The 19,997-nt window shown below is 43.7% G+C and overlaps 1 protein-coding gene across 1 annotated transcript in view; it reads right to left on the bottom strand.

Annotated features, from left to right (window-relative positions):
* Positions 1–242: 242 nt before the first annotated feature.
* Positions 243–19,997, bottom strand: part of WFDC1 (WAP four-disulfide core domain 1) — a 38,404-nt gene continuing 18,649 nt past the window's right edge. The window contains exons 2-9 of the mRNA XM_014942144.1: positions 17,943–18,080; positions 15,454–15,604; positions 8,581–8,776; positions 7,917–8,000; positions 6,090–6,230; positions 4,832–4,873; positions 3,924–3,998; positions 243–2,981 (exon numbers count right to left, since the gene is read on the bottom strand). Of these exons, the coding sequence (XP_014797630.1) occupies positions 3,940–3,998; positions 4,832–4,873; positions 6,090–6,230; positions 7,917–8,000; positions 8,581–8,776; positions 15,454–15,604; positions 17,943–18,080 (811 nt within the window). The 3' untranslated portion in view covers positions 243–2,981; positions 3,924–3,939. The remainder of the gene's footprint in view (positions 2,982–3,923; positions 3,999–4,831; positions 4,874–6,089; positions 6,231–7,916; positions 8,001–8,580; positions 8,777–15,453; positions 15,605–17,942; positions 18,081–19,997) is intronic.

Genomic DNA, 19,997 nt, shown 5'->3' with positions numbered 1-19,997 from the left:
TGTTTGAGAAATAGAAATGAAGGTGCCAAGAACTGAATGAGCTTCTGGCACACAAAGATGTCACCTCTGGATGGGGATAGATGTGTTTTGGAGGTCTGTCACCTCCCTTTTAGTGGACAGACTTCTGTCTCCCTGTGCCTATGTTTTCTGAGCTCTTCCAACAACTATGATTTAAAAGAATTGTCCTTTTTTTTTTTTTTTTTTCATAATTCATACATCAAGAACACACAACTGAAACAGGGTGGAGTTGAAAAATATACTGGTTGCTTTTTTATTGAGCACCAACGTGGCAGAACGTGTACACGTCCAAGCACCGGGGGCACAAACCGGGAAGGGTCTCCCTGGGGCTGCTGTGGGGCAGAGCAGCTCCACTGGCACCACTCAAGGATCCGGAAGGCCATGAGCATTGCGAGCACACAGTGACACACGTAAAGCCTGTTATAGCACCAAACATGCTTTAAAGTGTACATAGGAACCTTAAAAGCAACCTACACCAATGGTGTCCTACTGTGCTTCAAAAGAGCGTTGTGAAGCCGTTTGGCTTTGGAGAGAAGATAAGCAGAGGACAACTCATTTGGCCTGTGTTTTCTTTTCAACGTGTGATGGATGTCGGTGTTGAAAACACAGCGTTTACACAAGTCTTTTCTGTGGCTTTTGTTTCCGAGTTTGACAATTAATAACTTGGAAAGGATTCACTTGCAAAAAAAGCACCCCAAGCATTATAGCACCACAAGGAAGGGTGATGTCTTTGATAACACCCAGTAAACAGAAAATCATCAACTAATTATTAATTTGTCAATTTTCTTTTTTTAAAATTCCTTTTGCATCTCATCCAGCAAGGTGGTCAGGTATGTGCTTTTGTAGCTACAAAAAAGTAGGCCCTGAAGTGAATGTGTCCACTCAAATTAAGCATATTTCTGGATGCTTTGCAAGATTAGGTTGAGATCTGAAGTTTTAATCTAGATATGCTCAAGACATGTTCTTCAACTGGATCCTCTGATGTTTTTAGGCACAGAATTTTTATTTTAAAACAGATCAATTTGGCATTTACTCTTTGGGACTTCGCAGTAACCCCTGAAGTGCTTTGCTCATTTAATCAGAATTTGATTTTTCTGCAAAAAGTAATGCTGGAAAAAGGCAACCAATTTCACTGGGCAGCACCAAGGAGCAAGGCTGCATTAAGACTTTTAATTATGAGCTGTGTTGCTTTAAGTTGCCAAGTAGCGTCAGTGGCAAAGCAGCACGTTTCTGGCCTAAACTGAGATTGGAACTTTAAAGTATGGAAGGATTCCTGTCTCTCAGCAGGAGTTAAGATATCTTTGTATGAAGCCGTATATGATAAAAGTCTAGAAACAGATCTGTCCAAATCCATCCTAGAATTTGGAATGAAGGCACAAAGAAGTGAATGGAGTTCAAGAAATGAAGATATTTCAGAAAACGTGGAGCCCTTCATCTGCTCCTTTGCTCTGTAAAGCATCAAGGACCGTGCCTGTTTGTGATAGAAAACAGAAGAGTAGTTTGGCATCTTTCATCTCTCCAGCTGCAAAAGTCATATGCAAAGTATCAAGAGTTTTATAGGCATCTCAGCTTTGGCTTAAAACATTTGGTGAGTGGAAAAAAAAAATCTTATAGTTTGGGGGTGGAAGCAGGCACTTGTATTTGTGAATTGGGTATTTATATAGAGGGCTACTACTCTGCATATTAAATGCTAATTTTATGCATGCAGATGGGGACACGAACTAAATAAGGGAGCATACATGGCTTCTTTCGCCTAGCAATTCTGGCAGACTTGTCAAAATGAAATGCAACTGTCCCTTTAGGACTGCCACAGAAAAGGAAAACATTCATAGAAAACATGTTTTCCATTTTATAATGCCAAACAGCTGAAAGAAGCTGTAAGGGCCAGATACAAGTAATTTGACCTTAAGGATTTATAAAAGTCAACGTAAAGGTATGGGACTTTCAAAAAGCAGTTGCCCATCTGCCAGACAATCCTTTTAATCACACAAATTTATCCTGCTTTTTCTTTTCTAATACGTGCAACAAATAATCCAGACTCGAGCCCTCTTGACGACGTTTTGCAGGTACAAATACGCAGCTGTACATTTTGTGAGTATTAACTGTGCTGGCTAAAAGTAACAAGTTAAAAAGACTGGCAAATGTGTGTGCACTTAGATATTGTAGAAAGAAATCTTTTTCATCTCTAGCTCTCGATCTGCAGACTGAGAAGCTAAAGGAAATTAACTTAAAAAAATATTTATAAAACCTGTTTTGCTCCTAGCTCAGAGTTCCTCAAATTCCTAAGAAGGAATAAAGAATTCTTTCAAATTCCTTAAATTCCTCAAATTCTACATCTCAAATTCAGGTGTAGCCTCGTAAATTGGGTGTCAAACCTGGTGACCCATAGGTATCAACAGGAAAATAATAAATGTGCAGGTTCCTTCAAACTTGAAGTTTATGAAAAGGCTTACTTAAAGTAGTTGCTCTGGATGGGTAGGCACTGCATTTGATCCAGAGAGCCCCTTTAGCCTTACATTCTTGCCTATTTTAATGCAGCTTAGATATGATATGGAGGTACAATCCTGACGTCACTTCATTTTTATAATACTGAGTTATGTTCATGGTCATGAAATCTGAATCAGTCACATAATGCACACACAAAGGGCAGGCTCTGTTCCAGCAGCCTGATAATGGTGCTGTGGCTTATAGGGATCTGCTCAGAGGTATTTACATTTCATGGGTAGAAGGGCAGCTGATAAATGGTGTGGTTTCTTTCAGGGGATCACATTTCTCCCCCTGCTGATAGGCTTAAAATCTAGACTCAAACTGTTCCTTGAATAGCAAAGTCTTTTTCTCACTGGTGGGCAGGGATCAGGGTAACGCTGGAGATGTGCTCATGGAGATTTGGGATCAGAATTCTTCCAAAACAGAAAACTGTTGGGTAAAGCATTCCTTGACAGCTGCTTAACAGAATGGTCCAGCTGGGTGAAAATCAAACAAGAAAAAAAAAAAAAAAAGGAATTAAAATATTTATCCTTCCTGGGATGTTTGCACAGAACTTGTCCTTATGTAGCTGTGTAATCTTAACAGTCAGCCTGACGTAGGTACATAAAAGACACACTGAACTGCTCTGTTTTCTTAACTGGCAGTTAAGCTCAAGTTGGTTTTAAAGTGAAGCTGGAAGTGTTGAGAAAACTATCTTGGGACTGAACCCTTGGTATAATAAATATTTTCATTCTTGCCCAATTCAAAGCCTGATAAAATGATTGGAGCTTTTTCCACCAGCTTGGCTCTGCCCAGATACAAGTACATTTGCTCATGAGTGGGTGACGCTGTTCAGTGCAACTGTTCACACACATAAAGTTACCCCACAAAATCACCCACATGCCTAAGGATTGGCAGGACTGACCCTTACTGAAATCAGTCCAGAATAAAGAGCTGTTTAATTAGTCTTGCAGGAGCAGCTCTACCTGCATTAGTAGAAGCCCCTAAAGAGAAAGTTTAAGGCTCATAAAGTTTTGCAGCATTTATTTTTCACCCTGAAAATCACTCCATCCTCTAAACACCCACAAGGCAAAGGTTCTTCAAAGAAATCAGGTGCATCTTGCAAAATTAGAATAAAAAGCAGGAGGGGGAGAGTAAGAGTTGGGAAAGATTAACTTCTCCACAGACAGTTTGCAGAGCTCAAACACCAATGCCACAGGTTCTCCGGATATTTTTACAGCACCATTTGTTTGTTGGCCTAGGTGTTTTAGCTCAGTTCATGGAGCCTGAGGTGTGCACCTGTATGCAGTTTTAAGGTGCTGTAATTATGTTTGTATAAGAGAGGCAATTTCACCCTCAAACACTCATTTTTAAATATAGTTGCATACTAAGCACCAGTTATTTTCACCCAGCTTTCCCTTTCCCAGCAGGGCACTTACCCAGGCACACTTCTGATTAGCCTAAATGCTTCTGTTGGTTTTTCACGTAGCCAACCACGTTGTTGGAATTGCTTCCTGTAAAACAAATATCAGCAAAGTGACATTTTCAGTTAGTCTGTGGCAAATGTTTTTCCAAGGTTCTCTAAGCAGTACAGTTTCACTGGTCTCATCATTTATCAGTTCCCTGGGAGAGCTGTGGTAGCCTGCTGGATGGAGGAAAGGAAATCCTTTCCTAGCTTTATCAGATAAATTGGCCAAATTTGGCTGTTCGTTGCTCTTACCATACCAAAGACGTTGCCTAGTTATATCTGAATATCACTTCCAACCTGATCTGACTGTCCCCCTCTAGATCCAAGGGTTAGCAGAAACCAAGACCTTTGAATCTTTGAGAGAGATCTTCTGGAAGATTCTCCTGCTTTCTTTGAGACTGATATCAACCAAATTGTGCAAGGGAGCTGACACCTCTTGTGATTGTAGATAACAAGAAGGGACTGTTTCACTGGGCTCCAGTCATCTCTTATAAGATACGACAATACAAACTTTTGGCAAAAGACCCTGTTTTTGACAGAGTTCTGTGTTCATCTCCAAGGAGTCCTGGGCCATAAGTAAAGCTCCAAAAATACAGGTAAAAATAACAAAAGGCTATTGGGTTGGCTGTTTCTCAACCCCTGGCAGAAGGCTGCACCATTGAACACATTGTGTCACAGCTGGAGATAATGATTCTCCAGAGTCCACAGTCAGGGCATTCCTCTTAAAATAAGATCCTTTGACCAAGTCATAGAGAGTTGAGGCTAAAGTATCTCTTTTTGCTACGTACAAACGTTCATTGCATAAGCAGCACATTCCTTGTAAGCAATGCAACAACTATAAGGCTTAAAAATAGCAAACACTTCATGCCAGTGGCTTACCAAAATATTCCTTGTAGTACTTATGCCTCAGGTTGCGTCCATCTGAAAAAGAAGGTACGTAATGAGAACATACCCAGTCAGCCTTCATTCCTTGTGTTAAACTCCAGCCCTCTGTGCAGCACAGAGAAATTACAGACCTGGAAATAATAACCTCACAAACAGGAAAATAAAAGGTCTCTACAGCTGAAGCAGTGTAGGCTGCTAAAACCTATTCTAGAACTGTTTGGATTATTCAACTATGCAGACACAGCTCACTTTCCCTGAGTTGTTAACCGCTGGCCAGTGACATGTAAGGTTCTTTTCAGTAGCTCCGAGTCAAGGAATCACAGACTTTCTCCAATTTGGGAAAAATGTCAGAAAATTTGGGTAAAATTTCAGACCATCTCCTAGCGTTTTACATAATTCAAGTTCCAGGTTGGTTTTTCTGTTTACCATTTATATTGCTATTTAAGCTCTTAGACATACCTAGTGTCCGAGCCATACAGCTATACATTACCTTAGTTACTACAGGTGTTATTAATGAAAAAGTTATCAAAGAATAAAAGAGATGATCAAAAAGCCCTGGAAAAAAATCTTAGTCCTTTATGGAAGCAGTTCAGAGATCTGGTTTGATGCTTCCCCTGGCTTTTACAGTGACCAAATGACCAATGTCTCTACACTGAGATGATTTGTAGCCCAGTACAGACAGACACACCTTACAATTCAGTGAAGTTACACATGCCAAGACATGTTGTGAGCTTTCCTGGAAAATACCTTGGCCTATGTAAGTTTCTTTATTGGGCAAACGTGTCAGCAGAATAAAGAGAACAATGTTTTGGATGCAGAAAGCAAAGTCAGAAGTCAAAACTGCAATTTGAATCTCGTATTTCTCAGTTAAGTGTGGAGTAATATATAAATATTTCTATTTTTTGTGCTGCGTAATAACGACACACACAGGTTCCCACCTGCTCTGCTTACACAACCCCAGAGGACACTGGCATCCAGAGCAAACAAGAAATGTGTTCCCTGCATTGGGTATTTCACATAGCTCAGCCAACATCAAGGGCATTAGAGATCTGAGATTGCTGCAGTGTGGAGACTGTCTCCCAGCCCAGCTGTCCCACACTGCCATGGGGCTGTGAGCTGCCCAGAAAACCCAGGAAGCCCACAAGAGCAGATGTACCACCACATCTCCTTCAACGCCAGTAAGAGCACACCATCCCTTACTGGTGTTTGCATGACAGAACAAGAAAGGAAAGGAGATTCCCAGCCAACTGACCTGGATTTCCACGCAGCTTGATGCACTGGCCCCTGTTAGGGATCCCTTCAGCCGTGTTACCCGGGTTGATGATGTGACATTCATAGCCTGTGGGGCAATGCAGAGGCTCATCTCCATCCTCAGTGGTACTGCAGGCTTCAGCTGCAAAAGAAGCCTGCAGGTCATAAATCACGGCTTTAACACCCACAGGTAACCAAAATATGACAACGGGGCCACCTGCTGTATCTCCTCCCAGACAGGATCTCAGACTACTTCCCATGCAAAGATATCAAGAAGTTAACACTTCAAAGAAGCCGGGCAGAGCAGGTGACCCAGTTCACACCTCACATAAAAACTGATGTGTCTTGCCTGATATGGGGAGTGCAGGTCAGTCCAACTACCTGCAAGGACACCCTCCCCACAGCCTATTTTGCAGGCTGGAGGGGCTGGAGAGCAGTGAAAACAGACCACCGTTGCCCACCACGCTCACGCTGATGGTGGTCCCTCCATGCAGCTATTCCCTCCAAGCAGCCATAAGTCTGTTCCAGCCAGTGTTTCAGGCTGGGTGAGGAATCAGGGAAACATGACCAGGAAGCTGGCAGTTTGCTGCTTTGTTCTTTGCTCCACACCCAGTAACTTAGTGATGAATTTAAACCTCAGCTGTGACTCATTATGGAGTAAGGCAGTACCACCCTCTGTTACAAATGGAGGCTTTAACCACCTTGACCCTGGATATCCAGCAAGTGCAAAGCAGAATAAGAAAGCAAAACTGGACTCACAGGCAGTGCTTGTGTCCACTAAATGTACAGACTATGCAGGGACACTCCACCCTTTCATTTCCCAGGTTTTTAATTTCAAGGACCTCTGCTGTAATTCTGACGCCATGACTGATGCTTCTTACTTCACTAATTACTCCCTCAAGCTGAGATGAAGGTGTTAAGATAAGAACAAATAATATAAGCATGACAAGGATGGATGAGGAGGAAAACCTATTTTATCTTATTTCTAGCAGCACAACTCCAATGAGCTGGAGGCAGAATTTTCTCTTGAAGAACTAGGAGTCTCCATAATAGATGAGAGTCAAGCTTCGGAGAGTCTGATACCATCTGTGTAAGACCAAAGAGGGTAATTTATTGGCACTACCTGTGTCTGATCAAAAGCTGGAAGAGCCTTTCCATGAAGAAATTAAGAACTTCAGGCATACATACATCTGGGAATGTCTTGTAGAAAAATGTTTGTCCCACCTCCCCACTCCCTCCTCGTTTCAATTTAAGGTGTTGGATAAATTGAATTAAAAGACCCTTCCCCCTATGGAATTAGCCCGAAAAGCCCAATCTCATTACCAGTTCCCAAGTTTAGATACTTCCAGCTCCATGTCAGCTTGACAGAACTCTGCAGCAGTTTGCCAGGACTCTTGTTCAGAGCAGCCTTCAGACCCGAGAGCCCCAGCCCCAGCCCAAGGCATCTGTGCAATGAGGCCGCTCTGGAGTAAAAGATCTCCTAATCCAAGTCCGCCCACAGTCTATCAGGAAGCTGGCAGAAAATATGTATATGCTGACAAAGACTTTTTCTCAAAAAGAAAAAAATTTCTACTTATTTCAAGTTCCATTTCCATGGAGTATTCCTATTGCTCTGATGGATAAGCCATACCAGTAAAAAGTCACTGATTTACTGCACCAGAAACTAGCCCCCAGCACCACACAGCGTTACTCCTACGGAAACTCCAGGCAAATACCAGCATCTCCAGGATCCCAACATCCCTGGAAAACCCTGTGCATGATGATTATATTATTCAGTGCCTTTGTATAATTACTGATATTGCAGAGAAGACAGTGAAATGTACTGTACCTTGTAAGACTTCCTCTGGGCCATCCAAAAGCCACCCATTTCCTCCCAGCCAGCGGGGTTTGGGCTGAACCAACCAGTCTAGAACTGTAAAAGACAGAAACAAGAAAGCACACAGTCAAGGTGGAGTAGCCATAGGGCACATGGAAAAGTCACAGATTTCCTCTAACAGCCAGTGACAAGCTGTCAGGCTCCTGAAGGATGGATTTGAGTTTTCGGCAAAATACTTATACTCATGATCCTGTTGCCCCAGTGGCAAGAGAGCCATGGATGTTATCTAGGGCCACAAGAACCTGGTGTTTTAAAGTCCAAAGCAGCTGTTGTTTCGCATCCTCCATTGCCATGGCACAGATCAGATGGCATGGCTGCCTCACATCTGTGAGCACCAATTCAGACTGGGATTACTCGTTTTCTGAATATATAATCCCAGAGGGAAAAAAATGGCCCCAAATGATCCCTAGCATTTGTGCTGGTGGATATTTTGCAACACCAGCTGGAAGTTTTTGATTCAGCAACCATCCCAGAAATCAGAAGTGTGGGGACTGAAGCTTTACCCTCAACTCACACTCAAACCACGCCTCCCATCCGAGACCCAACGCACGTGGGGACTACCAGCATCATTTCTGCATGCTTCGCTCTACCAGTATGATCACTGGGTCCACTCTACCTGGCGGTGGCTGCACGGACTCCAGGCAGGCGTAGATGCAGCCGTTGTAGCAGCAGCGCTTGTGCCGTTCGCACTCCGAATCCGAGCGGCAGCTGGGCACCTCGCAGGCGCGGTCGGGCAGAGTCTGGGGGGGTGGGGGGCAGCGGTCGTTCTTCTGGTAGTGGGAACTGTGAGAATGAAGAGGGTACTCATAATCCTTGCAAAGAAAAGAAAAGGAAACAAAGGTTTGGCACGAGGTGAATACCAAACGTCTCATCAGCTGAAACAGAAGAGGGGTTTTCGAAGTGGTTTTCAAGTATTCATTAGAGAGAAGAATTAACTGTTCAGCCCTGTCTTCAGCGCACTGAAGAGAGAGCTATACCATCACCTTAGCTTACTGCTTTGGAAACACCAAACCACCAAATTATTGTGTGGAACTTGTTTTATAATTGAGGTTATTGTAATGACAATGAGGAGGTAAAAATAATCCTTAAAAACCTTTTATACTTGTCTGGGAAACAGAGAGAAAGACTCCAGGCATCACCATGTCGAGCACACCAAACCACTTTGACAGTAAAGCAGTGGAAATAATGACATTCTATTGTTTTAAGGTTATGTCCCCACACAGACCTGGAACTAATGTCCCAGGCAGCACCTGACTCCTCAATAGGCTCTTTCTACCTTCTTCTGGACCAGAACGTATAGGGGAGTGGTACAAAGTCTTTCAAGCTTGCCCACTGTGGGGTCCTGGCTTGTTAAATGAGAGGCCATTTCTAAAACACGAGAAGATCTGGGTGAGATCTGGGTGGGTGACATCAGTTTAATCCCAAAGAAAATGAGGCTGTGTTTGACTACAGCAGAAAGGATCCCAGCTGCTCATTGCACACCAAAAGGACAAGAGAGATTTAAAGTGGATTAACAGGCACAGGATTTTACCAGAAACATTTATAAGAGAAAGCATTCAGGTATTATTCATGCTGGCAGCATTTTAGCATGAAGCCAACTCCCTCCGACAGAGAGGTGAATCACCAAGCCCACTCCATTCTCACCTATGGCTGAACTACTCATCTCTGGGCTTGAGATCAGCTCCCTGGAGCAGCACAACCTACTCAGAGAGGGCAAATGGTTCTCAGATTAATTAACACACATGAAGCCAACTCCCTCCAACAGAGAGGTGAATCACCAAGCCCACTCCATTCTCACCTATGGCTGAACTACTCATCTCTGGGCTTGAGATCAGCTCCCTGGAGCAGCACAACCTACTCAGAGAGGGCAAACGGTTCTCAGATTAATTAACACACATTAATAAACTCTAGTCAAATAAAAAAATGGATTCTGGATTTGTACTCTTAGAAGAGACCAGCATCCAGCCAAAGGTGTGAAGTGAGTGCCGCCATCACTTTTGAGTTCAAGAGCCCTATATATACTTGGCCTCATCACTGCTGTGTTTCGAAATCAGTGACAAACAACTGGGGTTCTTATTCCAAGAAACAACGTGGTGCAACTGTCCCCGAGGGGGTCTCTAGGAAATTTCATCATCAGGCTATGGAGAAATTTGAGGTGAGACCAATATCCCTCTCTATCTACATGCTGCTACATCCTCGTTGTTGAAATCTCCCAGCGGCTCCCGTGGAGCATGTATGCCTTTATGAAACAGCATGTCCCCACATGTGCTGTCCAAGAAAATGTCCCAGGAGAGGCCCAGGAGGTCGATTGCCCTGGGGACTGGCTGCTGGCCTCTGCTGCTACATGTAAATAAGCAGCAATCTATTATCCATAAGGGTGAAAACAATATCATCTTCATTCCTGTGGGATGATTTGTAATGTAGAGAATGAAGGCAGCCTCAAGGGACACCAAAAGAAATCATGATGCACATTTTTTGCGGTGTTGGTGTGAGAAATTCCATATGGCACATCGCATAGAATAGTACTGATAAGGGGTGGGTTTTACACCAAAGCTGACCTCCGTTCTGGGAGCCATAGGTAGGGGGAAATGGAGAGCAGCAGAGTTTCCCCGCTGCCTGGTTCCACAGCCATCGAGTGTCAGCCAACATCCAACCATAGAGAAAAGTCAGGATGACTAAAAGTTTTCATTTCTGTTACAAGGTGTACGTTAAAGAAAATCTATATCCTGACTATATCTGCAACTGGTTAAATAATGCATGTGTAGGTATCTGTGTGTGAGACAGAGAATTCTTGCTATTTCCACAAACGACAGCCTCCTGCCCTGTTCCCAGCACCAGCCTGCCTTTCCCCAATATCAATAAACAATTTTCTTCTGCTTTTCCTTAGTTTTTTCCATTCAGAAAAAAGAAACTGCTCATAACCCTTCCATCAGGTTGTTTTCCCATAAATTGATAGGCTGTTTGAACAATAAAATAAGTTTTAGACAGAGAATTCTTGCTATTTCCACAAACGGCAGCCTCCTGCCCTGTTCCCAGTACCAGCCTGCCCTGTCCCCAATAGCAATAAACAATTTTCTTCTGCTTTTTCCTTAGTTGTTTCCATTCAGTGAAAAAGAAACTGCTCAAAAGCCTTCCATGAGGTTGTTTTCCCATAAACTGATAGGCTGTTTGAACAATAAAGTAAGTTTGAAAAAAATATTTCCTAATTTTGATGATTTTTCAATGTTAATGTGTAAAACCAGGTGTAAGCTATCACATCATCCCATTCCTCAAACACCCCAGCTTTGAAATAACTTGCTTCTGAATTGAAGATATTGCAAGTTCAACTTTTTTTTTGCTGATGTTGGATTTTAAATAGAGAAAATGCTTGGACCAAGTATAATTTTGGGATATAAGAGAGCATTTAACACTAAGTTTATGCAGTTCCTAACATTTACCAGGTCTTCTTCTTGGAAGGGCATTCATCCTGGAAGGTCACAGTTTACTCTTCTATTATTTGAAATGTCAGCTGCAGACTGAAATGTGACAATAATAATACTGGCAAATAAAGGATCTATGAAAAAAACAAAACCTACGCAACCAACAATTACTGCAGTTACTTCACAGATGATTCACAAATCAAGAAGCCAAAATTGCAATGAACAGTTGGCTCAATGAATGAGATTTCCGTTTGGGAACAATATAACAATTTTAGCCAAGTTAGTTTGTACCTCATGACCTCCCTGCCCATTTTCTCTGTTCACCTAATGCTCTGAACCCCTTTCTTTCAAAACCTCATGGTCAAAAAAGTATTTTTTTGTGCATTTGATCTAATAGAACCATTGCCACTGGCTTATGCATGCATAAACCATCCCAGTGGGAAACAGGATTCCCTCATTTCCAAATTAGCCTGGTTAAGGATATCTCCAGGTAGAGGTTACAGGGTCTTTTAAAAAGCTCTCCCAGGATTCAGTTTGGGTCTGAGCATAGCTCAGATTTACTGTTCTTACAGATTGTGACAACAGTCAAAATTTCTTCCTTTAAGAATATTTTTCAGTGCAGGAGACAAAGTGCTCTTTCCCATGGAGAGTTTTGAAATCATTCTAATGACAATATCTGCCTCAGAGATATCCAGAAACAAAGTAAGGGGAACAGTTCAGAGTTCAGCTGAGGAACCCTGGAGCTCAGTAAAGATGATTAAGAAAAACCTGAATGCAATCACTCGCTCCCAACCCATATTTTCCATGGTAACTGTGGGATGCAGTCTGCTTCCAAAAAATCCCAGCTCTGTTCTATTATTTGTGCCTGAGACTGGACCCTGGGCTTGTGTCAAAGCACAATTCTCTGCTAATTCATATTCTGCATGGCCACCCCCGAGACCACGCGTGAAGTTTATTCCCAGCCTCCAGTCACCGGTTCTGCCCCTGGCAGGTATTTCCAGACACTGCCCATAAACCACCTTTTCCCCAAAACAATCCACAGTCAGGAGGAATTGAGAGCCCTCCAATATTTCTGTCAAAGACCTGGAAAAACACAGATCATCACCAAAGTTGCAAATATCAGACTGAAGGAGGGTTAAATAATCTGAAGGATGAGACCAAAACAATAGGAATAATATTCTCCTGCCACTGACTCTGGATTAGTAGGCTTGGTTCTGGTGTCTGTAGTACTGGAAGATTGTTGCAAAATTAGGGTGGGCTCAAAGAAGATGCATGATAGCAATTAGAGGACTGGAAAGCAGAGAATACAGTGCAAGATTTATATATGTGCATGCAGGTTTCAAAGGGAAGGCTGAGGTAAATAAATTGCTGGAAGAACATTACAGCAGCTGCAAGGATTTCTTCATTTCTGGAAATCTTTAAAAGGCGGCTGGATTTTTTTCTAAAATGCTCAATGCAGTTGACACTGGAATAAAATCAAGACTGCCCCAGTTTTTCCCAATAGACCTGTGAGTGTCTTGATAATGAACTGGAGCCCAGTTCCAGGAAGGTCCTTCCCTCTTCCCTTTGGGAGCAGTCCACAGCCTGTGCAGGGGCTGCAGAACATCAGCTGCAAATCACTAAACTTGACAAGTGTCCTTCTGGCTGGAAAATGCATGGAATTGCTAAAAGCTGGAAGCCCAGCTCCTCCACCCCACTGTGTCTGCCAGTTTTCTCTTCCCACTGCATTCCCTGTCCTCCTTCTCCCTTCTCCATTCTCACTTGACCCCTCCTTGCCAACCACCACCCTTCCTCAGAGTCCTTACTGAAAAACTCCTGGCCAGACCTCAAGCCAGCTCCTCATCGCAGCACCTGCTCACCATTCTGCAGCCAGCAGCTTGGTGGATGCAGTCCTCCTACTGTAGACTCAGTTTTTTTGGACTCAGACAACATCACTCTCAGTCAACTCCCTATCCCTCACCGCCTCCTCCCCCTACAGACCTTGCCCGTGTCCTTCCGGGCGTCCCACAGGGATGTCCATGGCCTGTCTCCTGCACGGCTGGATGTTGCCGTGAGCACCTCCATCTGTTACCCCTCTATCCAAGTGACTCACAAATCAGCTGTTCCACCCACAGCCTCTGATTTTCGAACTGGAGGGAACATACAGCATTTGGTAGAAAAGAAAGCATGTCTCTGAGAAACAAGAGGGGCTGCCAAAATAGACTCTTGGTGGATAAGAGGATGGAGAGCAAACGCTTTCGTCCCTACAAGGCTATGAGGAGAATGAAAAAGAAAACCATTTTCTGCTTTCCCTAGATAAGATGTTTCTGTCAATATGAGCAATTCTGGCTGAGCTTGCCAGAGCAGTAGCACCTGGATTTATGGCTGCCAGAGAAAACAGTCCTTTGAAGGGCTGCAGACTGAAAGAAGAGGATATATCCTCAGGGGAGTGGGCTCTGTGCCTCTACAGAGCACATTATCTAAAGATCAACATGTAAATTCCTGTTCTACTCCTGTCCTATCTCTCTGGGTCATTTACTTCATAGATCCTGTTGAATTTGAGCTTCACATTGAAATATGACACAAGAACATATGAATAAATACATTTTCCAGTGTGTGATTTTGCAGGAAACACAGCTCTTCACGTCACCATTTTCCAATTAAAGCGCAAACCAGATGATACCCTGTCCCAGGGGAGGCTTTGGGAAACGAAGAAAATGTCTTGTTGTAAAATACTGGGGTGCCTTTCAAATATTAGCACATGTTTTCTGGGAAACTTCAAGCAGACAGGAGCCCCGTGTTCCAGTTCAGTCAGCAGGGGCAAATGATGTGTGTTACACTTCTGAGTCAGCAGTCAAAATGTAACTGTCCCCAAACATCACTCTAGATGTCATGGGCAAGACCCCATCCTTTTTAAATGAAAAGGTTTTATATGTGTCTGCAGAAAACAGGTGGAGGAATCCCCCTGTGACACCAAGGAGCTGGTTTTGCACATTAAATGGCTGGAAGATGCAATCAAACCTGAGCATGAGAGAACGGACTGGCCGGGGCTTCCACCTGAGTGATTCAAGGGGCAGAAGCCTTGGGTCAGTGCTGGCTTCTAAGGGGACTTTAAAGGAGTAAGTCAAAACTTCAGATTCAATTTTTTTTTTTCTTTCTAAACAGCATGTCCTGAAAGTCAAGTTATCAAATTATTTTCTTTTTTCTTTTTTTTCCCCCCATGGTTTTCTCCATGGCTATTTCTAATGGCCTTTTGGCCCAGACCCAGAACAAGACCCAGCCCCATCGTTCTCTCCACTCTCAGTAACCTGTTACTCCCTCAGTGTCAATGCCAGCACTGCTGCTCCAAGTACCATTGCAGATTTGGAAACGGTGGTTCCGCTCTGTACCCCATGTGGGTCTGTCAAAAACAGGCAGGGACAGCCAGTGCCCTGTGTGTCTCCCACGGTGTGGGCAGCCGAGGGGAGCTCTGCTCCCAGGGGACACCCCAAGCAGGGCACAGCCATGAGAAGGGATTTCTCTGTTGGCTCCTTACACCCTTTTTGGTGACCAGCGTGTTACTCCGATACCATGGATCTTGAGGTCTCTGTGCTCCATTGATTTACAAAACCCCAAGTGATGCCACCATCCCTCCAGCACACATTATCACTAGGAGTTGGAGACATTTACCCAAAGTTACCCCAAAAGGCAGCAGTGGAACTGGGCAGGGAACCCTCCTCCTGCTGTAAGCGATAAATCCCATTATCTTCTTTTCACTGAATCAATTCCCAGACACGTAGGTTTTGCATTCCCCTTCTCCCCATTCTCCCTTCCCTTGCAGCCCTAGGCAGTCTCTAGGAAAAGCCGTGACGCTGCGGTACCGATGCCTTCTCCCAGTTCCAGTCCTGCTTTCCAAGTTTCCCCCTGCAGCAGCTAGGTGGCAAAAGTTTAGCACAGCCTGGGAAACTTCATGCAACCCTTTGAAAAAGAGACAGCCTGCGGATTCGAGTACTTCTTATTCTAAAATGATCCACGCACACGTAAAGAAAGCTCCCCTTTCACGGTGAGCATTCTCAGCTCCCCCCCTCATCACCCCACCCCAGTTTACTCACATCGTATTTCTCCGTCATTTTCAGCTGTAGAGCACGCTTCCAGAGGTGCCTTGCACAGCCTGAATCTGGCAGCAAAACGAAGACACACAAGGCTGCGGCGAAGATCTTTTTACAGAAAAGCATCTCTGACAGCACCCCGCGATCCACTTTCCTAAGGAGAGATGAAATAAGGAGCCTGGCTTTCGGGATCCAGACGATTCAGAGTCTTGGCAGGGAGGGAGGGAGAGCGAGGGCTGATCGCTGGTGAGAGCCGCTTTTCGCTGCGCAGCTTCTGGGAAGGGAAAAAAAAAAAAAAAAAAAAAAAAAAAAAAAGAGCCCACAAGCAGAAGCCAGGAGCTGCTGTTGAACTTCTTTACTCCAAGTTAGATCAGGTTCTCGGCTCACATGTTCACACAAAGCACATGCTCTCCTTGAATGATAGATGGGAAGATTATTCGGAAAGATTATTTTTAGACCTTTGTTCCCAACATCTGGCATCCTCAGAGCGCCCCATTCAAAGCCAAAGCATGGGATCAGATGACAGCTGCCGCAGGGGGAAATAAAGGTCTTGGAGGGGTGGGCTCGGCAGCTTCTAGCAAACAGCTCACCCAAACTTTCCAAGCTACTCGGCTCTCCCTTTGTGTGCTTCCCACTGTGCCCCCGAGCTGTGGTTTTGGATCATGTTTTGACAAAGTGATAACTTCATATGAAGATTGCTTGAAGGAAATGATTAAAAGATACGATAAACATGCAGGGGCTTTAATTAAAGCAAGTTGACGTTAGCCTTCTGCAAATGATTTCAAAGAAGGGGAAGACGTGGCCGTTGAGAAAAAATAAATCCATACGCATGGGTGGGGAAGAGGGAAGGAAGACCATTTACAAATGACATGACCAAATGGAAAGTGAGGAAGGGGACATGAGTCAGCCTGTGCCTCACAATGGGAGAAACAGAGAGGCTGGACGTGGGGTACTGGACACTTACGTGGACATTCAGACACCCAAGTGCCTGAAGAACAAGAATGGACTTATGAAATCAGGCTGAAAGCATCTCAGCATCCTGCCTGGGACGGGGGCAGAGGCAGGTGCCAAAGAAGAAGTATGAGAGCAGGGTAACTGTTACATATACATAAGTATAGATACATCTATACACATGTATATGTATTTGTATATGTATATACATATGTATATGTATGCATGCATATACTTTTACAGCCTTCAGTAATGTTGTTCAGGGCTTCCTGAGCCAAATGTGGGGGCTGTTTATTTTATTATTCATTATTATTCATTTATTATTTCATTATTAATTTAATAAGGACAACTGTGGGCAACTCATGTCCACGGGTCTGTCTACAGCTATGCAAAGTGACTCCCTAATGACTGAAGCGTTACCTTCAGAAGAAGGCAGAGCTCAACACATACAGGTCGTCTCCCCCCAAATCTCACCTGAATGTCATCTGAAATCAGCAGTTGTGCTGGAGTTAGTGAAAGGCACAATCGGACATTTTCAGCGCATCCAGAGAGGAATATATCACTACCATAAGACTTCCACTTGTGGCTTAGTTTTTTATTGCTCAGAGAACTTTGTCTGACACCACAGGATGTCTCCAGCTCCTTTTAAAAACAAATCTCCCCTGTTTGCTGCAATATTAATATCTGCATCTTGATAAAGCACCTTTTGGGCACAACCAGGAGCTCCCACCAATGTCCTGTCTCCTGTGTTGTAAGGTGACAAACAACATGGCTGGCTGCACAGAATAAACAAGATTTCTTCTTTCTACTTAATTTATGTCGTTGTGCTGATATTTCACTTGTCTGTGCTCTTGCTGAAACCCAAACCAGCATGAAACAACAACTGTTCACGATAAATCTCCCTAATTTAATTTCATTTTTGTTGTTTGTTTCATATACTTGCAATCTGGACTTGGAGCAACTAATTCTAAAGATTAATAGCTACTTCAGACACCACTTACTGGCCTTTCTTTTGGCAGATATACAGCTTTGACATTTACCCAGCAGAAAGTAGGGTCTGTGCATCACAGTTCATGGACTGGTTACCAAAGGAGTGGGAATTCTCCTGGAGGACCAAACCTTAACAGCTGGTCATGGTCTTCACATAAAAATGAATGTTGATGTTACAACATTTAGGTCTCCTGCACACAACCATTTCACCTGAACTTCTCAAAGTACTGCATGCAACGCCTGGACCAGATTATCCCTACCACCAGCTGGGGAAACTGAGGCACGGGGTGAGTGATTTGCTGAAATCAGACCTTCTTCCATCTGCACCACCAAACTACTAGAGTTCTAACAGCTCAGCCCAGGCCAGGGCTCTCTGCTTCAATGCTCTATATTCATATTCAATAGGGAATTCGTCACGCCACCCATTTCCACCCCTCACATGCTTCCACTTCCAGTCTGTCCTGGAAACTAGGCAAGGGATTTTACATTTTTTTATAGGATTAAAAAAATACTTATTTAGCTGGCAACATTGGAAAGAATGTACTTCTCACCTTTTCTGGATATTCTTCTTCTTGGTAGTCTCTGGCAGGGCTGTGTTGTCACAGGACAACTGCAAGACATCTTTAGCCCATTTCACACCCACACTGCCCTCCAATTTGGAGCCCAATGTGCACCTAAACCAAGAGAGACTTTAGTCCACTCAGTTATGGAGGCTCCTTGCTCCTGCTACAGAGCAGTTCCTGTCTTATCAAGTTCACTTTTGAATGACTCGTTCAGAAAAAAAAAAGGGAAAAAAAAAAAAAGAGAAGCAGCTTTGACTTTCTGAAGAATGTCTTGTTTAACAAAGCAGTTCTCGGCAGGTTTATGGCTCCAACTATTAGTACAAAGCATTTTTAGCAGCTTGTGAAGTCATTATAGGAATCACACACAAATCCTTAGCAAACACAGCCACTGGTTATAATTAGAATTTTTAAATTTACTGCTAAGCAGATTTCTGAGTTGTGTTACTTTAAATGCTAGACATTTGATGATGCATGATGTTTTTAAAACTATTATTACGAGAAATAGAGAAAATTAACTGCCATTTTCTCTTAAACTACATCTTATCTACATGCACCAGTTGGGCCACAGTCATTTACTCTAAGCAGAGCATCTCCCTCTGGTGATGGTTACATCCATATTAAGTTGCTGTATGGCTCTCCTACGCAAAGTGCAATCAGTGATGCTGGCATAAGACATCCTTCTATTATTATAATGTCTTGGTTAGATTTGCCTCCTGCTTGTCTGAAATCTTGGGCATTCAGCAGGCAGGCAGTTAGACTGACAGCTGGAGAAAAGCGACAAGGATAGTAAGGTATCAAACTGTATCCACACTGAGCAATTAGCCCAGGGAAAGCATTAAAGGGAAAAGCCACAGCCCCAACCAGCACATCTGGCCAGGTGCAAAGCACATGTGAATCAAGCAGCAAGTAAATTTCCTACTAGTGAAAGTTTACAGCGTGCTCGGTTGTGTCATTCACAATAAAATTATTTTTTTCTATATGCTTTCCCAGGGAACGGGCAGAACATCACCAAGTCAAGATTTCTCTGCTTCAAGATTTGTGGTGCTGTTCCTCCCATGAAATTCCTGCTGCCTTCAAGGATATTGAATGAGATCACTTCATACATCATCACTGAGCAAAGCGTCATCTTCTGTGCATGAATCTGTGCAAATTTCCATTCCACAAATGGTTTCAATAAGGCAAATTCTGCAGTAACATAAATTGCTGTCAGATGATAGTGGGAGAACGTGGCCGAGACTTGAGCATCTCCCCAGGACCTGTGAAACCTTCAGCATCATTTGTTACAGTGAGGAAGATGTATCTGAATAAAAGGATGGGCATTTTATCAGGCTAGGAGAATAAAATCACTTTTGGAACCAGGATTCGTGCTGCCTGATTAGAACAAATTAAATAATGGTTTTTAAAAATGTTCTCTGGGAGGTTCTGAGTGAAAGTCACGGGGTGTTTGTGCCAAGAAGAAATTTCTTTCTCCAGCCAAAAAACAAGTGAGGTAGGTCAGCCTAAGCCAAGACTTCCCCTTTCCCAGAGGAAAGATCTGACTTTTAAGGAAAGATTATGTCAAAGAGAGAGTTTCCTCAGAGCACACAACTCCAGCAGCATGAGGTGACTCATTTTAGCTTGATATAATCACAGTACCTTCATGCCAAGCGTTGCTGCAATTCCTTATCCGTAGCGCTTGCAGGCCTGCTGTTTCCTCGCCAGCTCAGTGTAGGTTCTCTTGCCAATAGCAAAGGGCAATGGTTTTCTGGGGGTTAAGAAGGTTAGAGATTGTTGATATTACCTGGTGCAGTGAGAAGGCGATGTTACAGCTGCTCTGCCTCCCCCCATCTTCTGCACACCCAGCTTCTCGTGGCCAGCCCAGGGGGTCCTGCCTGACGTACCACTGGGGAAAGGGGTTTATGTGGCCTGGGGGAGACCAGCCGGTGTGTGCTGGGATCAGTAAGGGGTGATAGAGGACTTCTAAGGGCTTCTCATGGGTCAGATCCAGCAGGAGAACAACTCCCCTGTGACAGTAAAACCAAGCTAACGCTCCTCCCTGCTGCC

This window comes from Calidris pugnax, unplaced genomic scaffold (genome assembly GCF_001431845.1).
Source record: "Calidris pugnax isolate Ruff unplaced genomic scaffold, ASM143184v1 scaffold28, whole genome shotgun sequence".
Classification (NCBI taxonomy): domain Eukaryota; kingdom Metazoa; phylum Chordata; class Aves; order Charadriiformes; family Scolopacidae; genus Calidris; species Calidris pugnax.
This window is presented reverse-complemented; position numbering and strand designations above follow the sequence as displayed.